Source organism: Oxyura jamaicensis, chromosome Z (assembly GCF_011077185.1).
Source record: "Oxyura jamaicensis isolate SHBP4307 breed ruddy duck chromosome Z, BPBGC_Ojam_1.0, whole genome shotgun sequence".
Lineage (NCBI taxonomy): Eukaryota > Metazoa > Chordata > Aves > Anseriformes > Anatidae > Oxyura > Oxyura jamaicensis.
The window spans coordinates 54290763-54311641 of record NC_048926.1 but is presented as its reverse complement, the minus strand read 5'-3'; the positions used below and the strand labels follow the sequence as shown (position 1 = coordinate 54311641).

The following is a 20879-nucleotide window of genomic DNA, read 5'->3' as shown; positions in this document are numbered from 1 at the left end:
ACACCAGAATCCTCATGCTCCATGGCACTGCAGGGTTATGTTTACTGGAACTTTCTTTTCCACAATGATCAGTCTATTTCCCTGCCAAATATTCTATCTGGGTAGTCTGGATGATAACATTTGGTCCCTGCTCTCTCCCAGGCTTCATGGGGGCTTGCATTCATATCAGAAGCTAGTTACTCCTTGAATAGCAGAACATCTGCTCTCATCCTTCTCCAGGAGAGCATCCATGTTTGGGGGAAAAAAGTACTTCCAAAACCCAATTTTCAGCAGCATGAATATGTGCCAAGCAAGGCACAGAGACCATTGAAAAGCTGAATGCTGCCCTTCTGCAAAGTCATCTGTGACGCCAAAGAAAGAAGCCTGGGAACCAGAGCAAGGATGCCTCTGTTTCTGTTTAAAAAATTAACTACCCACAGCAACAGAAACCAGCTCAGCCATTTGGATGAAGAGCATTTTAGTCCCAGGACATCTACAAACACAATGGTTTGGCCAGAGCCCAGCACAACTCAACTCTATACACAAGGCTTGTTTCACTTCTGGGTCCCAGAGGTCCCTCCTGGCACTCAAAGCTCTGGAGTGTAACTCCTTAAAAGACTTTCAGACCATGTCCATACAGCAGCAGCTGTGTCCTGAACTTACCCTCCCTGGTGTAGCTTAATCATTCCTCATGGGCAATGTGTCTGGCTGCACACATGGTTTGACTTTTGATTTCTCTCTTTGGAAGTATTTTATGAAGAGTCTGTGTAATTAGAGAGATGGATGACATTACTTGAGGAAGGAACATAAAGAAATACAAAGTACTCCAGATGTGTTGCACATGTGAAATGCCTGGTCTGAGTGTGCTAATCACTGGCAAAAATCCTAAAGCCTGTGTGATACTGCTCATGTATACGAAAACTGTTCTTTCTGCTTCTCAAAACCTATGCAGTTATGCATAGATTTGTCTCACACAATAAAAGCCAGTAATTTCAAAGGGATTTCATGCCCCTACCACTGCACCCGGCCTACTGCATTATGTAAGACGGGATATCTACATGGATGTGCATCTCACTGTGCTGATTTCCCAGTTCAGTGACCACACTGAAATTAAGCAAATACGCTTATTTCAATTAGAGCTTTTGTACAAGCTCAGGTCCTATCCACTGAAACTAAAGGCTTAGGTAATTCATCTGAGAACTACATTTGAGTCGTTCAGTTGTACACTGGAAATGTCATTTAAAAAAAAAAAGTCTATAAAGACAAAGTTATTCAGGTAAACAGGGCTGGATAATGAAGTCCATTTTTGATAATATTTTTATGATCATCTCTAAAGATAAGATCAGTTCCTTCCTCTGGCAATAGACATATCCTTGAATCCTCTTTTTTAAAGAGCTCTTTGCCTCCCTACTTACAGTCTCCATATCTCTGGTCTGCTTCATTAAAGCTGTGTTTCCCATTTGAAAGCAACTTTGTAATTAAGCCTAGTAAATCATGCATTAAGAAGTCACTGAGGAACAAGTTCCCTTATGTCAAGACAGAATCCTGACTGCAACTCCGTCCCTTCATGACTGTCTTTTGCGTAGAGCCTCCTTAAGATGTCACAGCTATTGACCATGCTTACACACATCCAGCAGTACCTGGTAAAACAGTGACCAGAATCTCATTAATCTTGTACTGCTGTAGGCATGTCTTCAAAAATCAGTGCCTCAGTTTAAGCTTCTGGTTTGGACTTGTAAAATAAACACCTTAACAATTTTAGCTTCTGATGTAATGTTTAGCTACTATGAATGCCAGCCAGTCTTTCAGAAAGACAGATCAATCTACAACCCTTGCTGAAGTCAGACAAAGCCAAAACCCTTCGCACTGGAAAATTCAGAACAACAAATCTGTGGGAATGATCAGGATCAGCTTCCCAACCTCCTTCCTCCCCACCTCCAACATCACCTCCAGAGGGGAGAAACCCTGAAGCACTGAAAAGTTTGTAGCTGTTGCCGCTCTTCCCTCTTGCTCCATGATGCTGGCTGCTTCCAGTACCTGATAAAAACACCAATTTCAGAAGGTTTCTCGGCCACCTTCCTTTATCTGCCTTGAGCCCACATTTGTTTTACTGGAGTGGTGTCCCACTGCTGTGAGAACGGGGCAATGCAGTGGAGAAACAGACCCTAAAATGATCACTTTGCCATTCTTCTAGCTGTTTATTCTACTGTTGGTCCACAGCTCACAGCAGACCAGGAGTCTTTGAGGTCAGTCCTGGGTGGCAGGGAAGTACAGATATGCAGAGCAAGAGCTAGGGGCACTCACAGCAGGACAACTCCAGCTTGAGATGTGAGTCTCTCCCTCCAGCCTAGCCACTGCTCTGAAGAAGTCAGATCAGACTGCCCAAAAGAAAAATCCTCAGGTGAAATGTTCTAAAACCAGTCAGAGAGCATCCTGTTGTGCAGGAGAAGTCCTCAGTCATGTCAGATTTTTCTTCCCCACAACCAAATATCTCCAAAATGCTGCAAATCACTATTTCTCTCTCCAGAATAACACAAAAAAAAACTGTATTTTCTCTAAAAGGATTCTTACACCTGAAACACCTGAAAGATAACATGTGCAGAGAACATCTGAAAGTGGACAGCAGGGCTTGTGAATGTAAGGAACTGTCACTTCCTGTGATCAACATCCACATGATGCCTGACACCTTGTCTGGATGTGTCAAATGCTGCATAAAAACCCTCAAGTTACCCTTATCTCCAGATAACATAACTGCGTTTTCCTCTGTCTTCTTCATCTGCTTGCTTATTCTAAATCCACAACAGTTGAATTTGCAGTTCAGGGCTCTACTGTGCTGACCTGTTTTCAGCCTTCTCCCCTCCTTGCCATTCATTATCTTGCCAACGTTATCACGACACAAATCAAGGTTGTAAGCTGTGGGTAAGTATGTTTGCAGCAGATGCTTGGGGTGATTTCTTGCAGTTAGTCATACAGCTAATGAGACTGCAAATTGCTAGGACAAGGAAGCAATGTGGTGCTTTGCCACCTCCAGGATTTACAGATTGTTTAAGCTGTGAGCATAAGATGTTATTAATGGTTCTGACTAGAGACAGAAAATAAGATTAATCTATTGCATCTTCTGTCATCTGCCTGCATGTCTTCAGCTGCTGCCATTTCATTTTTCTCTATCTCTTCCCAGTTTTGTGAAATGCTTTTCTCCTTCCCTTTTCATGGTCCTTCCTGGTGACCTGCTGATGCCAGGTCTCCTCTCAGCCTCTTCCACCCAAGAGAAATTCTTATTTGCAGCAGTTATTTACAGTGATCAATGGTGCTTTGCAGAAATCCATGAGTCTTCGTGCACTTTGTTTAAAAGAAAAAAAAAAAAAATAATAATAATAAAAAAACAAATAAGAACAGATTTATTCCTGAAACACTTGCTTCTATTATTCAACAGCATGTGGGAGGAAAAAGAGATAGAAAATCCATGCCCTCTGCAAATACCATAATCAGAAGGTCAACATAGGGTCTAATCCTGAAGTCTCGCAGCCTTTTAAGACATTTCATGTTTGTGAGGCACCAGTAGCAATGTTTTTTGCTTTATACTGCCAGTGAGACCTAATGGATTAACACAAGGTGTCCCACCTACAGCAAATCTTAATGATGGACAACTTTTTCTTGCCCTTGTCATCTTCCTTGTCTCTTTGATGTCTGTGTACAACAGTAAGTCAGCCAGCAAGGCAGTCTGTCCTCCACCTTCTGATTTCCCTGGTCTCCAAGAAACTCTGCCCATTTACAGCCATTCCTGCTGCAGTCTGCGACAGCATCAGACCTGCACCAGTCCTGCTCCATGCCATAGGAGGAAAGAAGGAGCAAGGCTGGAAGTCCTTGTGCTGGCATCTGAGGTTTCCTGCACCCTCCACTGGCTTCCGTTTATTAATCTGGAGCCATTCCAGAGGGAAGAGCAGTGTATATGCCATTCTGTGCACTCTCTCTCTGGGATGTTTCTGCCATTTCGTGAGAGTTCACCAGAAGTGCTCAGTGCTAAATGATTGAAATGACATGACTTATAGCAGCTCTAAATCAGTCCAGCATTTCAGATGCACAAGCTGGTGCTTCCACGACAGAAGGAATACAAACAGAAAAGGCAGTGGGAAGTATCCAACCTTATCACTGTAAATACTTGATCATGACACTCTCTTTTGTCCCCCCTCTTCCATAGTAACAGCAAGACTGTAACTAGCCACAATGGAGAAGCTCTGCCTTTCCTATGATTAGCTGTGTTAATAAATCTGGGTAATATACTGCTTTCTGAGTCAGTGTTCAGTGATAAAATCAACAAAGTGAAGCATCCATCTGGAATCACTTCGCCCCTCAGGGTTTCTGTTTTATTTACCCTGCTCCTAATCAGCCCTTAAAGTTAATCCAGTTTCACTCAAGCAGCAGATCCAAGTAATTTCTAAAATAACCCTAAGGTGCTTTTCTGACATCAAATAAGGGCACAGAAGGTCCATAAATCATGCCTGAAGCTCCTTGAGTTATGAATTGCCAGTCAGTGCCATCCTTTTGATATAGGCAATGTCAGAGGATGTCTGTAAGAACAAATAGCTGTTGTCACTGATATTTTAAAGAGCTTCTGGGTCTCTGTGGCTATATTAGATCTGTATTTGCTATGACAGCAGCACCTGATCTTCTTCTGACAGTGCAGAGACAGAGGCTGACAACTCCCAGATGTTAGAACAGCTGTCCAGGTAGCGTGTTACATCACGCCTCCTTTGGCAAGGGGAATAATATCAGCTGTAGGAGAGCAAATATTTCATGCTTGAAAGGGATCAGCCAAGACTCTTAAACAGCTTTTCTTTTCACACGCAACTGCTAAAGAGAGTGGCATGCAGCTCTGAAATCAATGGAGAGCATCTAGCAGGCGTTGGTATTCCTGAGAAATGTCTCTGTGTAAGGCAGGTATATCGAGGGGTTGGAAACATGGATCTCTCCCTTTCCTGGACTGTGGCAGCTCTCCAGGGCAGAGAGTGCAAATGAAGCAGTTGTCTTCCAGAATGGGTCAGCCATTTCCCGGATGTGCCCCAGAGCAGCTGACGTACAGCACTTGATCCTGTGCTCTTGCTAATGCACCCTGGTCTGGGATTGCCTTTCGTTAATCCAGGGGCTGACACTACCCGCTGGGAAGTGATTTGTTAAAGCCTCCAGGATGACCCATTTCTATGAGGGAAGATCTCAGTAAGCAGGAGCTCTTAAGAAGGATACAGAGAGATGCTTAGTGAGAAAGATTGAGCACCTCCCTTCTGCTGTTTCAGTGAGAGGGGATGAGCTTCTTTGTGAGATCAGATTCACATTTATTCCTGCCAACAGGCACACATGTGGGTAGGGCTTGGTGAGAGCGACAGCTTCAAAGCCTTAAGCCCATAAATGTCACTTGTTTTCTGTGCCACATTTCATGGGAGAGCATCTCTATTTCTGTGGCAGTGCTTGGCAACATTTGTGGTGCCCCAGGAATAGAGTTAACTAATTTGGACCCTTGTGGGGCAAGTGTGGGGTGACTGCAGACTCCTCCTCTCCTCGTAGGGTGGCTGAAGAAAGGTGAGAAAGTCACAGTTATAGCAGAGGGCGTGCTAGGTGTGAAATGGGACATCAGCCCTTGTTGCTTTCACCAGGCGATGGAGTAGATCCATCTGTTGTGAGGGCTAAAACCAGCCAGGGGTAGAGATGCCAAGTCAGCAGGCTGGAGCGTTCTCAAACCATTAAGCAATGCTTTTGGGGAAGTGCATGGGAGACAGCATGGGAGTCCTCACCAGTTCTGACTACTGCAGAAGGACCATGTTTTTCAGCAGGGAAAGAGAAGGATGCAAGATTAAACTCTGGAAGGTAATATTAGGAAATGCTGAGTGGGTACACATTTTTTTCAGAGTCAGCATCTGTTTGCTTGGCAGAATTTATCATGGAGTCCTGGGGTGTTTCCTTCCCTTCCATGTGAACTGTCCCTGAACCCAGGCCCAGCTTGGTCTTGGACACCTCTACCTGCGTCTCTGTTTGGATACAATTTGGATTGTAGTTGAAATCTTGTTTTTGATCAAAGGTAGACATGGGGATCTAGCAATTTATTTGTGAACAATGACTCTTAGGTCTACCTCGTCTTGCCACAGGAGAGCAGGAAAAACATCCTTCATCATGTTGCATACTGGAGCTGTGAAAGGCTAACATGCAAAGTGTGCCACCCGCTGCTACTTCCGTCCACCCCTTTCACTGCTGGTTCTTTAGGGCTGCCAAAATTCAGGTCTGGGCTGCTCCAGAGATTTGGGTTTCTTTCCCTGTGATGAACTCAGCACCTGGGGTGCATGGGTTTACCCATGCTAATTTTGCCAATTTTCATCTCACAGATTCTCTTGTGACATTTCATTACCTGACCCTGGCAACAGGGCTGAAGTAAAATTCACTATTTCCTCCATCCTTACTTTCAAACTGAAAACTTAACTGTAGCTTGAACTGAAGCCTCCTGACAATTCAGATGATGCTCACCCAGCCATTTCTTCGTTTCTATCTTCTTTTGTCTATCATTAGGCAAAACCAAAAACCGTCTGTCTTTATGACTCCACGGGTCCCCTACAATTCCCAGTCTGTTCCTGAGAGAACAGCTTTCCTTGTTTATTAGTACATCTCTACAGCAATTTCCTGACCTCATTTCAAGGGTTTACAGCACACAAGGTTAAGACTGATTTCCTATCCTAATCATTAGCTTGGACCTTGATGGTGTTATGTAATACCAAGTACTTTTCAAATTCAACCAGGCACGTAATTTTTGTAAGATTCTATGAAAAAATCCAAGCCAAAGCTCTTTTAAGTGGATCACTTCAGGTCAGCTAGTCTTATTGTAGGCACCAAATTGTATGGAACTTACCGTAGTATTTAAAGGTGTATGGCAGTAATTAAAACAGTGATATCAACACTGCTGCATTTCTCTTGTATGGGGCATGCTGGAATCAAATCAGACATCCCCTTTCAGTCCTGAGTTTGTGGTCTGCTGTTCTTCTGTCTGGTTGTTGGGTCTGTTCTCTTACGAGTAGGTGCAGCAAAGACCTCTCAATTCACCTCACTGTCAGGAGCATTCAGCTGTGAAATTCATCTTGCCTCAGAAACCCACACCTGCCTCTTGAAACAACAGCAGCGTTTGTTTCAGAAAGGTTTCAGAACCTCATTATTATGAACAAACTTTTTTTGTTCTTTCTTTTTTTTTTTTTTGGTTGAGGCAGTGGGAAGCAGCATTAAGAAACTGAGGTAGAAAAAACTTGCCTTGGAGTCTTAGTTAGATTCTCTCTTTTTCTTTTCTTTTTTTTTTTTTTTTTTTTTTTCTGCAAGCTGCAGGAGGGAGGGGTGATGATGGAAGGAGGCTGCAGCCTGTGGTGGTATCACATTCTCTCCCACATCTCTCCCTGTCACCCAGCTATAATGGTCCCTGGTGTTTTGACACAGATGCCTTCAAATGTCATTAGCCCTGTGGATAATTCTTCTGTACGCTCTGGTGCTTCAACCCCACTGCTGGCATGAGGAGGCTCTACTGACACTGAGATTCAGTTTCAGGTCCCAGTTCTGGCTTTCAAGATCTTGATTTCTTTCCTATACGGAAGGTTTAGAGTTAGCACTTAGGGAAGTGTGTAGTGTGTGAGACACCAAGAGAGGTGGCCCGAAGGGCTGAGAAGGGTGCTGAAAAAATGCACCTAACCCCTTGTGGGCAATGATGGCATGAAGGAGGAGAAAGTGGTGACACAACCACTCTTCCTGGGGTGTCCACTGTTGCCACAAAGACAGCTTTTCTCTCCACCACCTCTCCTTGCATGGCAGGGAGGTCCAGGGCCAGGAGTGCTGGTGTTCTGTTCAGCTCTGCAGGCACCTTGCTGTCCTGGCACCAGACAGGGAGCAGGGGTCCCCAGCATGGGGCTGTACATTCCTCTCTGGGGAAAAAAAACAAAAAACAAAAAACAAAAAAAAAAAAAAAACAAAAAACTCACCCACATAAGCCCTTCTCTGGTTCTGGGCTTTTCTTGGTGGAGAGGAGGGAATTGAGCAGGTAGACTGAAAACCTCAAAGGTCTCATATGCTCCAAAGGCCTCAGATGCTCCAATGTGGAAGATCAGAGAAGAGTATGTTTGGATAAGCAGTGCTTCTCAAATGTAGCTCTCAGGGCCTGGCCAAGGATGATAATGATGATGATGATGATGTTGTTGATGATGATTTCCCTCCTGACCAAATCCTCCTTCTACTTGCAGCTCAGTATTTCGCTAGCATCATGGTCATTGTTGGGCTGTCTGTGGTTGTAACAGTGCTGGTTCTGCAGTTTCACCATCATGACCCACAAGCTGGAAAGATGCCCAGATGGGTAAGTAGCTCTGGTGGTAAATATTCAACAGCCTGCTGATAGAAAAATCGAAATGTTGTGTCAAACTGATGAGGGAAAGAAGTTGTTTCCCATTAACCCCAAGTGTCAAATACAGATACTGTTTTACACAGTTACTTTTGCTGTTGGGGTGAAAGAACAAACATAATAAATTGGGGTTTCCATTAAAAACAGTGTCTGTTATTTAGTTTTTTTATTTAAATTTTAAACAGGGTTAGATAAGAGTAATCTCTCTCAGCACCTGCTTTGCAAGCACTAGCCCTGTGGGCAGTGCCTTTGATTTCTTATCCAGCAGACACCAATAAAACGTGACATTACAAAGCACCAGCAAACCTTTACTGGTCTCTGCTGGGCAGTTTGTCTGCTCTGCTCCCTCACAGATTCTCACCGAATTTAGTGGCAGAGCTGTAATCCCCCAGACCAAAGGCAGGAGGTGAGTCCAATTTGCTTATCTTGTCTTGCAACTGCCCCAGTTACAAGCTGGCTCACAGAGCTGCTGTAAAACCAGGAACACCAACAACTCATTACTGAACACTGAGCACAGCTACGCTTCTCACAGCTTGGATCTGGCTCCTAATGCGCCATCAGCAGAAACAGAAAGGCAATACTGTTGGGCTCTCTCTGGCATCAAGGAAATCCCTGGACATCACTGGCTCAAATATCTGCCCTTTGCTGAAGCTACCTCCATTGCTCTGAGTGGAAAATCAATTTTGTCTATTTCCATTTGGTCACTTCTCAGTTCAGCTAGCATGTGGACCCTCTTTTCTCTACAGCAGAAGACTTTGTTTTCCCACTGAGGTCTGGCACCAGTCCCATATGCCTTTCAGGAGGAATGTGTTTATTTTAGATTTCCCAGTTAAAACAAAAGTATGTTTTTTTCCTCTCTCCCTTCCCTAAGAATAGGTTTTAGAATAAGAAGCCTGTGCTTTGCTATTGCAAAAAGAAAAGCAATGAAAGCATAAACAGATACAAATAGTCATCTGCCTACCTTGGTTTTGCAGACATCTGCTCCTACAGCATCCTCTAGGATCTCATTCACCACATTTGTCATGCTAGACAATTATCCTGACATAATGTTAAATGTCATAAGCTTACCAATGTCAGCCTGAGAACAGAAATGTTTTCTAATTCGACTTCTCTAAAAATAAACTGCAGCATCAGTGCAAATTAAAAAATAAATAAAAAGGAAGTCCAATAGCTAATAAGTCTACTAATAATTATTTCTTAAAGTGCCATACCATTTAAGATCATCTTATTTTTAAGACACCAGAGCATGTGAATTGTGGATAAGCCTCCACGCAAGCAAGACTTGAGGGCACAAATTTGGGTAAACACGCTTCAGATATGTACCTGGACAGAGTATGTAACAGCATAACAGCTCCCATAAGCAATTTTATTATTCCTCTTGCTTTTTGAGGAGCCTAGACAAAATGGCTCACGTTTAATATTCGCACAAGGCCCTCCAAGTCAGCTCTTGCTCTGTATCACAGTACAGCAGGAGATCCTCTCAGGCCTCCTCAGTTATTTTGCTGAGGAAACTGTCGTACGATGCTCAGATTTTGGAGGAAATTATGATTCAGGACTCTTCTGTGAGTTTCTCGTGAGAGAGCACAAGCCTGTGAGAACAGTGCTGCAAATCCCCATGGCAACATCCTGTGCTAACACAACTGACAAACACGGGAGATTCTGTTAGGTCTGGACCAGTTTTGGCATTGGGCCTAACCAGACTCTTGAAACCAGCATGGGAAAACAGGGGATGGAGGGTGAGAAGAGATGGAACGGAGGGCTCTAGACCTGTGTTTTGAAGCATGTTGTGTGGGACTCATTAGCCCTCTGCAGACCTGCTGCTAAGCTTTGTGGCTACAGTCTGGTCTGTGCTTGACAACGTCTGGACCAAAGAATGAAAGAATAAAAACTACAGGTAAAAGAAGACCTGGCTGAGTAGTCTGGGGTCTTGCCACGGAGCTGCTGAGGTCCACCCTCTAATCTGGAAACACAGAGTATAAAGAATTACCACTCCAGATGAACACGGTTCAGTGCCCTGACTGCTGAACTGGCATGCGTTAAAACAAACAAACAAACAAAACAAAACAAAGCAAACAAACCAACAAACAGTTATGAAGCAAAGACTCTTTAACAGACTGCTGGGAAGAGCAGATGATAAGACTATGAAATCTGCAGAACAGGCACGCTGACAGGGTTGTGGGATTTCAAGAGAAAAAATGGTGAATGCCAGGTATGCAGGGAAGAGGCTAACTCCACAAAATTGGGCATTAGTCCTCTGCAATACATGGTCAAGGCTCAGTCGCTAGGATTCATGATACATTCTCCATTTTAATTTTTTCCTGTCCCCCTCTTTCATGGCATGTTACATTTTATTTGTCACAGACAACCTTACAGACTTTCGCTCAATGAAAAACTGGGATATAATAAATTGGTTTGCAGAAAGTAGGAAATACTTTTTATTTTATTTATTTTATTTATTTTATTTTATTTTATTTTATATTTTATTTTATTTTATTTTATTTTATTTTATTTTTCTCTGCAATTCCAGTCTCATCAGATTCCCCTACCAGCTACTTACTCCCCACACTCTCATCTCCTCCTCACAAAGCCAGACATCAGAGTACTTCAGAGCTCTTGCCCTCGTTGACTGAATAATGTTACACAATTATTTTCACCTCCTGTTCCGATGCAATTAGCTGCTGGGGCAAGTTCCAGGGGAAGGCACTGGGTCTGTGTGGAAGCAGCTTTAAACCTAGAGGTTATAACTGACTGCACTGCTGAAGCATCTGCTTTCTAAACTTTTCACAACTGAGCAGTTTCTTTTCCCTGCCTGTCTCCCAAGGGCTTGGTGTTTGGCCTTTGGGCCAGAGGAGGGAGGAGATATGAGTGTTAATTTTTAAGCTCTCTGCAAGTTCTTGCTTCTTCCCTTATTCCACAGATGAGAATTGTGCCTTCCTTTCTATTAATCTTTGATGACTTAGTAAAGCCTACATCTTTCCAAGAGAGAAGCTTAAATCCGAGGTGTTCAGTCATGGTATTTGCTGGTTACTCAATTCCAATGTGTGATCTGATGGCGACGTGGCACTTTACAAAACATCTACTGAAATAGCATGAGGCAAAGTCCAGCTAGTCCAACAGTTTGGGACTGGATAATACCAGGTGTGAGGTATTCTCCAGCCAACCTACCTCTGCTGACAACCAAAACGGTTGGATAGGTGAGATCAGAAGGGCTGTGGTGGTGGCAGGGTCGCAACCGCGGCGGGCTGCTTGCTTCTGAGGGTGGCATACCTGTGCCCTTCCTCCACAGAAACCCAGAAACGATAGTGCAGATGAGAATGTAGGTTCACACCATCATATCTGGGCTGTTTTCTGACAGCTCCTGTGCTGTGTCTGTCTCCTGGATTAATTGGTATGACAGACCATTTTGATGCCTGAGCAACTCTGTTTTCAAAGAAATATTGTATTTGAAGTTCAAGCAAATTAAAAGCTGTGTTGCTTTCTTGCACATATTTATTTTTCTATGGGAAATGGGCTTGGCTATATTTATAAATCTAATTTCCCTAAGGAGCAAACACTTTGTCTTGAAAGGAAAAGTAACATTCCCATAGAATAAAGCTTTTTCTGCTCACATCTCCTTCCAGAGCTAAGAGACATATTAACATTTTCTAATAAGAAAGTTCGCCTCATGCAGTATTTTGGAATTTCATGGTACTGGAGAATAAATTTATCTTTCTTCCCCTTGCCACAAACATTGCTAAAATACTGTTAGCAATTAAGACCTTATTTTGTTCAATGATGTTTCATTTTATGTCTAAAGGCTGTCAGAGGACATTATAATTAAGCAAGTTCAATTAAATCAAGGGTGGATTTTTTTTAAGCTGCTACACTACAATTTTCTGTTTGTCTGTGGTGACCATGGAGGAAATAATGAAACAGTTAAAGCCCTCAGGAAAAACACAATAATTTGAAACAGAGGAAGTATTCTTCCAGGGTGAGGAGTAAATGATTCATTAGTAGGAGAGAAGCAGAAAGGCTCACAGAAAACAGTATGAGACTGCAAACCAAAAGAACGCTTACTGCAGAATTTCAAAGTTGTGTAACCATCTTCCACGTGCTATTGCTTGGGGTTTTTATTAGTATTATTCCCAACTGTGGTAATTAATGCCTTCTCCTTTCTGAAATTATGCTTGTCATTACAGCAGCAACTTGATGTGCTTGCTGTAATTTCCCCATCCCTGCATCTGCACTGTGCAAACAGGAGACAACTCAACCTGTATCTAAATCAACCACAGAGGCAGAGGGTGGTGCTGAGCTCTGTGTGGCTGAAGTGGCTGCAGCTGAAATGCAGAGTCATGTTCCTGAAACCAGTGGTCTCTTCTGTTTTTTTCCCAAACAGCAGATCTGACTTGCAGCCAGTCATTACAGAGGCCCTCTCTCTCCCTGAAGTGACTCATGAGCACCTTGCAAATATCAATTTTGTATACATACTGCTTGAAGGACTTTACGGTTACAAGACTTACTGATTTAGTTTGCAACAAATGATGTCAACTATAGGAATTACAGGAGGCTCAGATTTCAAACAGGACATCAGAAGACCAGTTCACAAGGACAAAGTGCTGGATGCACTCTCTGCAGTTGGCTCAGTTGATGAGCTTGACAAGAAATGTACACTCCACACTCTGCCACGTGCAGGACAGAGCATTCGCACAGTGCTCCAAGCAGTTGTACAGCAGGCCATGGGGAGACAATGGCAGCTGACAACAGCATTTGGATTTGAACTGGCCAGTCTAACTGATTTGCTGTTATTCCTTAGAAACAGCAGGCAGTCATTCTAGCAGAACATACAGACTGACTATAACAGTCACTGAATGTTTCAAAACCTCCTAAATTGCACTAAAGTTCCCCCCTTTTTTTTTTTAATATTATGATCACTTTATTTCAGGTCCGCGTCATTCTGCTGAATTGGTGTGCTTGGTTTTTACGTATGAAAAAACCTGGGGAAAACCTGAAGCCCCTCTCTTGCAAATATAGCTACCCCAAGCACCATCCAAGCATGAAGAGCATGGAGATGAACGTCCTGCCTGGGCACCAGTCCAGCAATGGCAACATGGTCTACAGCTACCATGCAATGGAGAATCCATGCTGCCCCCAGAACAATGACCTGGGTAGCAAGAGTGGAAAGATTACTTGCACCTTGCCAGAAGATAATGAGCTTGTTCAAAAGAAAGCTTTAATGGATACTATCCCAGTGATTGTGAAGATCCTGGAGGAAGTTCAGTTCATAGCAACACGTTTCAGGAAGCAAGACGAGGGTGAAGAGATCTGCAGTGAGTGGAAGTTTGCAGCTGCAGTTATAGACAGATTATGCCTGGTTGCATTTACCCTTTTTGCCATCATTTGCACATTTACAATACTCATGTCTGCTCCAAACTTCATAGAAGCTGTTTCAAAGGATTTTACATAAGGATTTCAAAGATAAACACAAAGAGCAGAAAGGTAACTTAAAAGTGAATATTACCAGTAATTCTGCTAAGTAATTTAGCTCAAAAGAGAGAAGTGTACTTTTATGTGCTAACATACACTGATGGGGATAAAATTAATTTTAGAAGACAATTATTACTGATGTTAGTAATTGTAGTTACTGAGTAGAATACATATTGAGCTATTACTTATTTCCTAGACTAATTCCACACATAATTATGTCATCAGCTGTTACAAATAATAGACAAGAATTCAAGTGCACAATGCATTTATTACAAGTTAACAGTAGTGTCAATGTGTTACTATGTATTCGTGAACTTTTAAATATTGTTAATAAGTTAAGTGATACATTCACGACTACAAGATTTGCAGCATTTTATTGTTTTCAATATCTTTATGTTTTATCATTTTTGTTTAGTGTGGTTGTGAAATTTACTTCTCAGATTTGACAGACATCCCTCTGCACTTTTATGATCCTGCATATTGCATATAAGAAAATAAATTATCATCTTGTTAGCTCTTACCAGTGCAGTGTCTGGAATGTTTTACCAGTAAATATGTTACCAGATTTTAATTATTAATATAAGTATATTTATTATTATTATTATTTTTGGCCAGGATATTATCTTTTTATTAGTTTGTTTCTAATGTAGGAAATGTTGGCTGTTGAGTATGGAAAGAAAATTCGTGCTGGCAATCATACATGTCATTAACAGAACACCCCTGGTGCTCTTGTCACTTAACTGTAGCTGGCATCTTTACTTAATCTGAGATCTCTCTGATTTCTTGGGTCACAGTTGACAATGCAGAGTGATTAAGCTTGTGTAATTAGGACAAAAATGTTGGCTTTGCATAATCTGTAGCAAATTTGCCAATGATTTCACTGGTGTCAGATTCAATTTTTATTGTCCATGGCCTACACCACACTTAAGCAATATTTTTTGCAAATTCTTTTAGTGCAGTCCACTTTCAAGCTTGGTCATTATGACTTTGTCAAAAACATTGTGTAAAAGGTTATTTTTATTTTTGCTAATTTTTTATACAGCAATGTTTCAGTTAAGGTATCAAAGTATCAATTAATGAAAAAAAAATATTTCTATCATGACATTTGGCTGGAAGATATTGGCAAGAAAGCACTCTTCTGAATAGCTTCTTTCCATTCACTGATGCGGTGGCAATAACGCCTTTCTTGGTATGATTTTGTTTTGCCAACTGTTCACCACAGACCTGTAAAAGGATGTCATCTGATCTAGGCAGCTTCCCTCTTTGGGGTAACACAGCATTTTTCAGAGTGTTCACTATAAGAAAACATCAAGTTATTGTTTTCTCTGGCTGGTCTACACCTTCCTTTTCTTCCAAGTCTTAGAGCACCAGAATTAACATTTCCCATACCTGCCTGATGGATCCGTCTCACTAACAGTATTGGAGAAAAAAAAAAAAAAAAAAAAAAAAAAAAAAGTAAATTAGCAAGAGAGCTTTTATTCAAGAGAAATAATTTAATTTAAAAGGTGACAGTGAAGCTGATAGCTATACAGACTGAAGGAACATGAAACTATGTCTTTTAGGATCAGGTTCTTGAGCTTCTCCTCTATTGATCTTTATTAGGGGTATGATGGCTCCCTTTAGATAGAGACTTCACTGTTAAGAATGCTATGTCTGTAGCTTTGAAATTAGATCATCACACCAATGGAGCTATCACACCACTTGGAGTTATGTTCAAAAAAGCACCCTGCTTGTTCTGACTACAGCTACCTGTTCAGTATTTCATGTAGCTTTTCTGCTCTGTACTTAACGCCAGTTTCTTCAGTTCTGGGTACAGCTCAGAGAAGTAACAATGACTTATGGTAAAAACCTCCACTGAAAATTCAGTCCATATTTCTGAGATCTGGCTCTCCTCCACAGGAGCTCTAGTGCCCTAAGTAGTTCTTTCTGGGCCAGCAAGACAAAATTGCCATGATCTCTGATTCTTTCTCCTGCTCATTTTGGTGCTTCTACTTATGAAATTGACCTTGAAGAATGCAATTCAAGAGCAGTTTACCTAATAGAAATATTGTAACTGAACTGCAGTACTGGTCTGGGGCTTCAGGTTAGATGTGTCAGGCTCTGCTCCTGGACTGCAGCTGAAGTGCTCACTGTAAATTATTGTTTTAGTTACAGGGACAATAGATAAATAAAGAGCCTAAATATCATTTACTTCTGCAGCTGATGATGCAGGATGCTAAATGACCTTTGGAACACTTGCTCAAGGACCACTAATATTTTTGCTTGAAGATCTCCGTTTTGAAAGTAATCTCCAGTGACAGGATAAAAAGATAAAAGCTAAAGTTAAAGCACACAGTCAGAATAGCTTAGCGTTCCAAAGCAAAGCACGTTTTTTTACATGAAATGTAGATTTGTTGTATAAGAGTTTTTTAACTGATTGTGTATATGTTAGGATGAGATAAAGGACAAAAACTGTCTGAAAAGAGTTAATTCAATATTAATTTAAATCATTTTTGTTTTATAAAGTCTAGTGCAAATAAAAACTTCAATTTACAGTTTACTATGTAATACTGTTATATAGCAAGGTTGGACTGTGTCTTACAAATGTGTTCTAACACTCTAATTATGTTAGCTGTATGCAGTTTACAAATCTTTACACTAGACTGAAACTTCTTCCTGCTTACTTGTTAAGATGACAAAGTAAAGCACATCCTTTTGATATTCCGTAGTCACTTAGTAATAGCACCATCATCATAGAATTTGTAGAATGACCTAGTTTAATGTGGCACAGAAAATAGTTACTGTACACACAGGGCAATGCAGAATAAAGTGCCAATGCATTTAAGATATTTCTGAGAACCACAGCACCCTTGGAAAGGCTGATGCATCATCAGTATGTACTGATTCACAGCCCTTCATGACATGGCTAGATAGTGTCAGAGTATCTGTCAAAGTATTACATAATTCTAAGAGAAGGAAAAAATCCCAAAATGACTACAAAAGGTAAATGGCAACAACGAACTAGCCCATAATGTCCCTTACAAAGGCAAGGCACTTACACAAGTGTTACATGAAGAGCGTTGATCCTCTTACCCTTCCCAAGTAACACAGAAACATGACAGTAAATGCCCTTATGCATTGTCTCTTGCTAAAGAGAGCCTTATTTCTTAGAAGGCATGGTAGGTTTCTGGTATGGTGGTATTCAGCATAAGAAGATGAGAATCTGCCCTGATTTGTTCATGAAGCATAAAAAACAATAGATACCATCAATGCCTCATTTTCACTTTGACTCATGGGTTACAATGTTTTCTGAAGTGTCTAAATTATCTTGACTCAAATATCTAGATACCCCTGGAACAATGTGTTTTTCAGTCTTCTTAGAAGACTGGCAGTCACCCTTGAAAGTTTGCTGTTTTGCCTACCACCATGAGAAGTGTGGCTGTATAACTTCTATCAATGAATATAAAGCATTCACTTACTACAGTAAAACTATATAGTTCTTTAGAACTAACATTAACCTTTTAGTAATGATAATAATAAAAAAGTAGAGGATTTTGAGCTAAAAACATTTTCTTACACTAAGTAACCACAAGTCCTGAGTAAGAGAGTTGTATAAATCAGCACAATGTTATTAAATACAGGTGAGTCCAGCTGACTAGGAAAGTTGCCCTTCTATGCCTGTTGCTTGTAAACAGGGAGTGTCTTGTGGGTGAAGTGGCATTGGTAGCTGCCTTGGCTGTAGTGACCATGACTTAATGTCCTGGTTTCAGTTAGAACAGAGTTAATTTTCCTCCTAGTAGCTGGTAGGGTGCTATGTTTTGGATTAGGATGAGAAGAGTGCTGATAACATGCTGATGTTTTAATTGCTGCAGAGCACTGCTTACACCAAGCCAAGGACTTTTCAGCTTCTTGCTCTGTCCTGCCAGCGGGCAGGCTGGGGGTGCAGCAAGAGCTGGGAGGGGAGAGACCCAGGACAGCTGACCCAAACTGGCCAAAGGGGTATTCCATACCATCTGACGGCATGCTGAACAATATCTAGGGGTGGCTACCCGGTGTGGGGGGGCTGGCTGCTCTGGGATAGGACGAGCATCGGTCAGCAGGTGGTGAGCAATTGCATTGTGCATCGCTTGTTTCGTACACGTTATTATTATTAGTGCTATTATTGTTATTATTTTCCTGTCTTAATAAACTGTCTTTATCTCAACTCACAGGCTTCACTTTCCCGTTTCTCTCCCCCATCCCAGAGAGGGAGGGGGGAGGGTGAGCGAACGGCTGTGTGGTGTTTAGCTGCCGGCCGGGTTAAACCACAACAGGTAGTTGAATTCAAAATATTTGGTGATAGAAAGAAAACTGCTGCCAAAACTTCAACCCTGGATTTGGGGAGAGCAGATTTCAGACTGCTCAGGGATCTAGTTAGAACCACTGTTCTAGTAGTTGGCAACTCTGCCCAGAGCAGGGGTTTGAAACTAGATGATCTTTGAGGTCTTTTTCAACCCAGGCCATTCTATTACTCTTGTGGTTCCCTTCCAACTCGGATTTTCTATGATTCAATTAAAATCTCTTTTGTCAATCTCCTCTTGCTGGAATTTGGAAAAATATTTTGAACCTCTGTAAAACATTAATTGAGAATATGTCTGTGTTAAGAGGTTGGGCTTAGCAAAGAAAATTTGCCTGGGAAACCTCCCCTTACCAGAATTACACATCCAGTTTGGAATTATTAGCAAAACAAGGGTTTCTTATAATTTTTCCTCTTGACTGCAGACGAGTAAGGGAGAAAGGACCCAAAACATACAAAACTCCCCATTTCAACTTAGTAAAAATGCATATGCTCAGAAAGCTGGCTCACTTTCTCTCATGTTGAAGAGGCTGGAGGCCGCTAGGGTCTACACAGGTTTTCATATAGGAAAGAGTAGAAATATCTCTTGGATTTATATTTGACATGGTAGCTTTTAAAGCTAGACTCCATCACAACTGCTTTCCATCACCATTTAAGATTATCTTTGGATCTCTAGTTCTGACTCCTGATCAAATATCACGCAAATTATTCACAAAATATTTCTCCAGACCAACATGGGATCAACAGCAGCTATGTTTCAAATGCTTCCTACATAACTAATCTTAAATAACAGAGAATTTACAGTTTCCCAGATGCATTGCTGATGTATTTTACCGCTGCTTAGGAATCACTAGCACATAAGTAAATTGACTAGATTCAAATACTTTAAAATACACCTTCCATATGAGATCAGACAGAACAAGGTAATGACCTGAGATGGATGCTCTGCAATAGCTGGGAAGGCTCAAGCTGTGGAGATGCTGGATACATCATTTCAACTGTGCCCAAAGGGCCTTTCTGCAGCACATTCTTCCCACTGCTTTGAATTTTCAAGTGCCTTGAAACATAGCAGCAGACCGAAACCCAAGTGCCCAGAAACTCAACTACCATAATGGTAATGACAAACAGCAGACTTCTCAGCAGCTGTGCTGTGTGAATTTCGTGTTTTAATTCCAAATAGCTTTTGGAGAAAAGACTACACAGCAAACTTGGGTCAGGATCTTCTTTCATATCTCTGAGCAGCTCCCATGGTTAAAGCTGAAGGAGATCAAGTTCAGCATGAAATTCCCAAATCCTTAACTAATAAAGTGAGATACTTGCATCTACTGCTGTCCTGAGATAAAATTTTGTATTCAGCTTCCTAAGGGCTTCAGGGAAGAATAGTCTGCATTGGCCCACAGAGCGGATATTTTTTTAAAAATAAAACTACTATAGAATTTTTCCACCTCATCTCTCATCTTCACAAAACCAGCAATATTTTTTGAGTGTTTCCAGAGAGCCTTCAAGTCATAATTTTGAAATCATATTACGGAAATAGAAGTGAACCACGTACCTCTTATTTAAAGCTGTGAGTTTTTTTTTTTTTTTTTTATTTGTTTGCTTGTGTTTTTTTAATTGGTGCTTCTGCAGAGTAAGAATAACATTTTATATATATGTATATATATAAAAGTCTCAATTTTTGTATTTGGTATTTGTGAGAGGATGAGTTGATAGAGCAAGAAACAGCCAGGTTCTCACCACTGTCAACAAAGACTGCCAAGTGAAAATCTGAGCTCTGAAAATTAGTTGTTGATGGTAAGCATCTGCATAACATTCTTTAAACTTGATAGAGTTTGTTAGTGAGAGAGCACAACACCTATTTGTTGGACTGTCTGTTACACAATTCCAAGGGATGCATGTCAGGATCTGGACATGAGGAGTCACCTCCAAAACTTGTATGAAACAAAAAGTCAACCACGTTTCTGCCCATGTATTTCCTCCAGGGCTGCTATAAAATGCAAGGTGTGGGTACTGTGGACATCTAAACAACAATAACCTGATTTGTCATTTTAATGGGCTTTAATGTAGAAATAGTATAAAGTGACTTTTGTCATCACTTTTGTTATTAATATTGGACATGACCAGTTCCATGAACACATTAAAAGAGCCTGCCTTTTATCTCATTGACTGATAATCACAAACTAGTTCCATGTTGTTGTAATTCAGTGACCATATATTTTCTAGTACGTATTAGTAAAGTGTTTTTGGCAAGATAACAAAGTGTTTTGCTTGCAGACAGACCCTATAGTTCCCTTCAGCTGAGGTACTTTTTTCTGGATGGCACGGATGAAGTCTGTCTAATGGAATTCCTGAACAGATAAATGTAAAAAGTGAAAATTTTTTTTGGCTAGTGGCAAAGCTAACTTGTTTGCAGTTCACTGTTCATCATGTGCAGCATCTTGTGACATTACTCACCAGTTTAAATGGGCAGAGAACAAGTAACTAATTTCATCTTTTCAGGAGTGCAGTATGTTAACTGCCTTTCAGGTAGCAACTCATTGATATACTCCTAACATCTTCCTTGTGACAGGAGAAAATCTCACTCAGAGCTCTGTATTATTTTGAGCTCAGAGATAACATTATGGCACGTGCCTGTCATGGGAGTCTTAATTTGCTGCACAGAGGACATCTTAAGGACAGGGCATATACACTGAGCATTTAGCAGTAAATGTC

General features: G+C 41.3%; 1 protein-coding gene across 1 annotated transcript in view; it reads left to right on the top strand.

The window, feature by feature from the left end:
* The window catches only part of LOC118156682 (neuronal acetylcholine receptor subunit alpha-7-like), a 58427-nt gene extending 43151 nt beyond the window's left edge, over nucleotides 1-15276 (top strand). The window contains exons 9-10 of the mRNA XM_035310843.1: nucleotides 8235-8344; nucleotides 13311-15276. Coding sequence (XP_035166734.1) covers nucleotides 8235-8344; nucleotides 13311-13832 — 632 coding nt within the window. The 3' untranslated portion in view covers nucleotides 13833-15276. The remainder of the gene's footprint in view (nucleotides 1-8234; nucleotides 8345-13310) is intronic.
* The last annotated feature ends 5603 nt before the right edge of the window (nucleotides 15277-20879 follow it).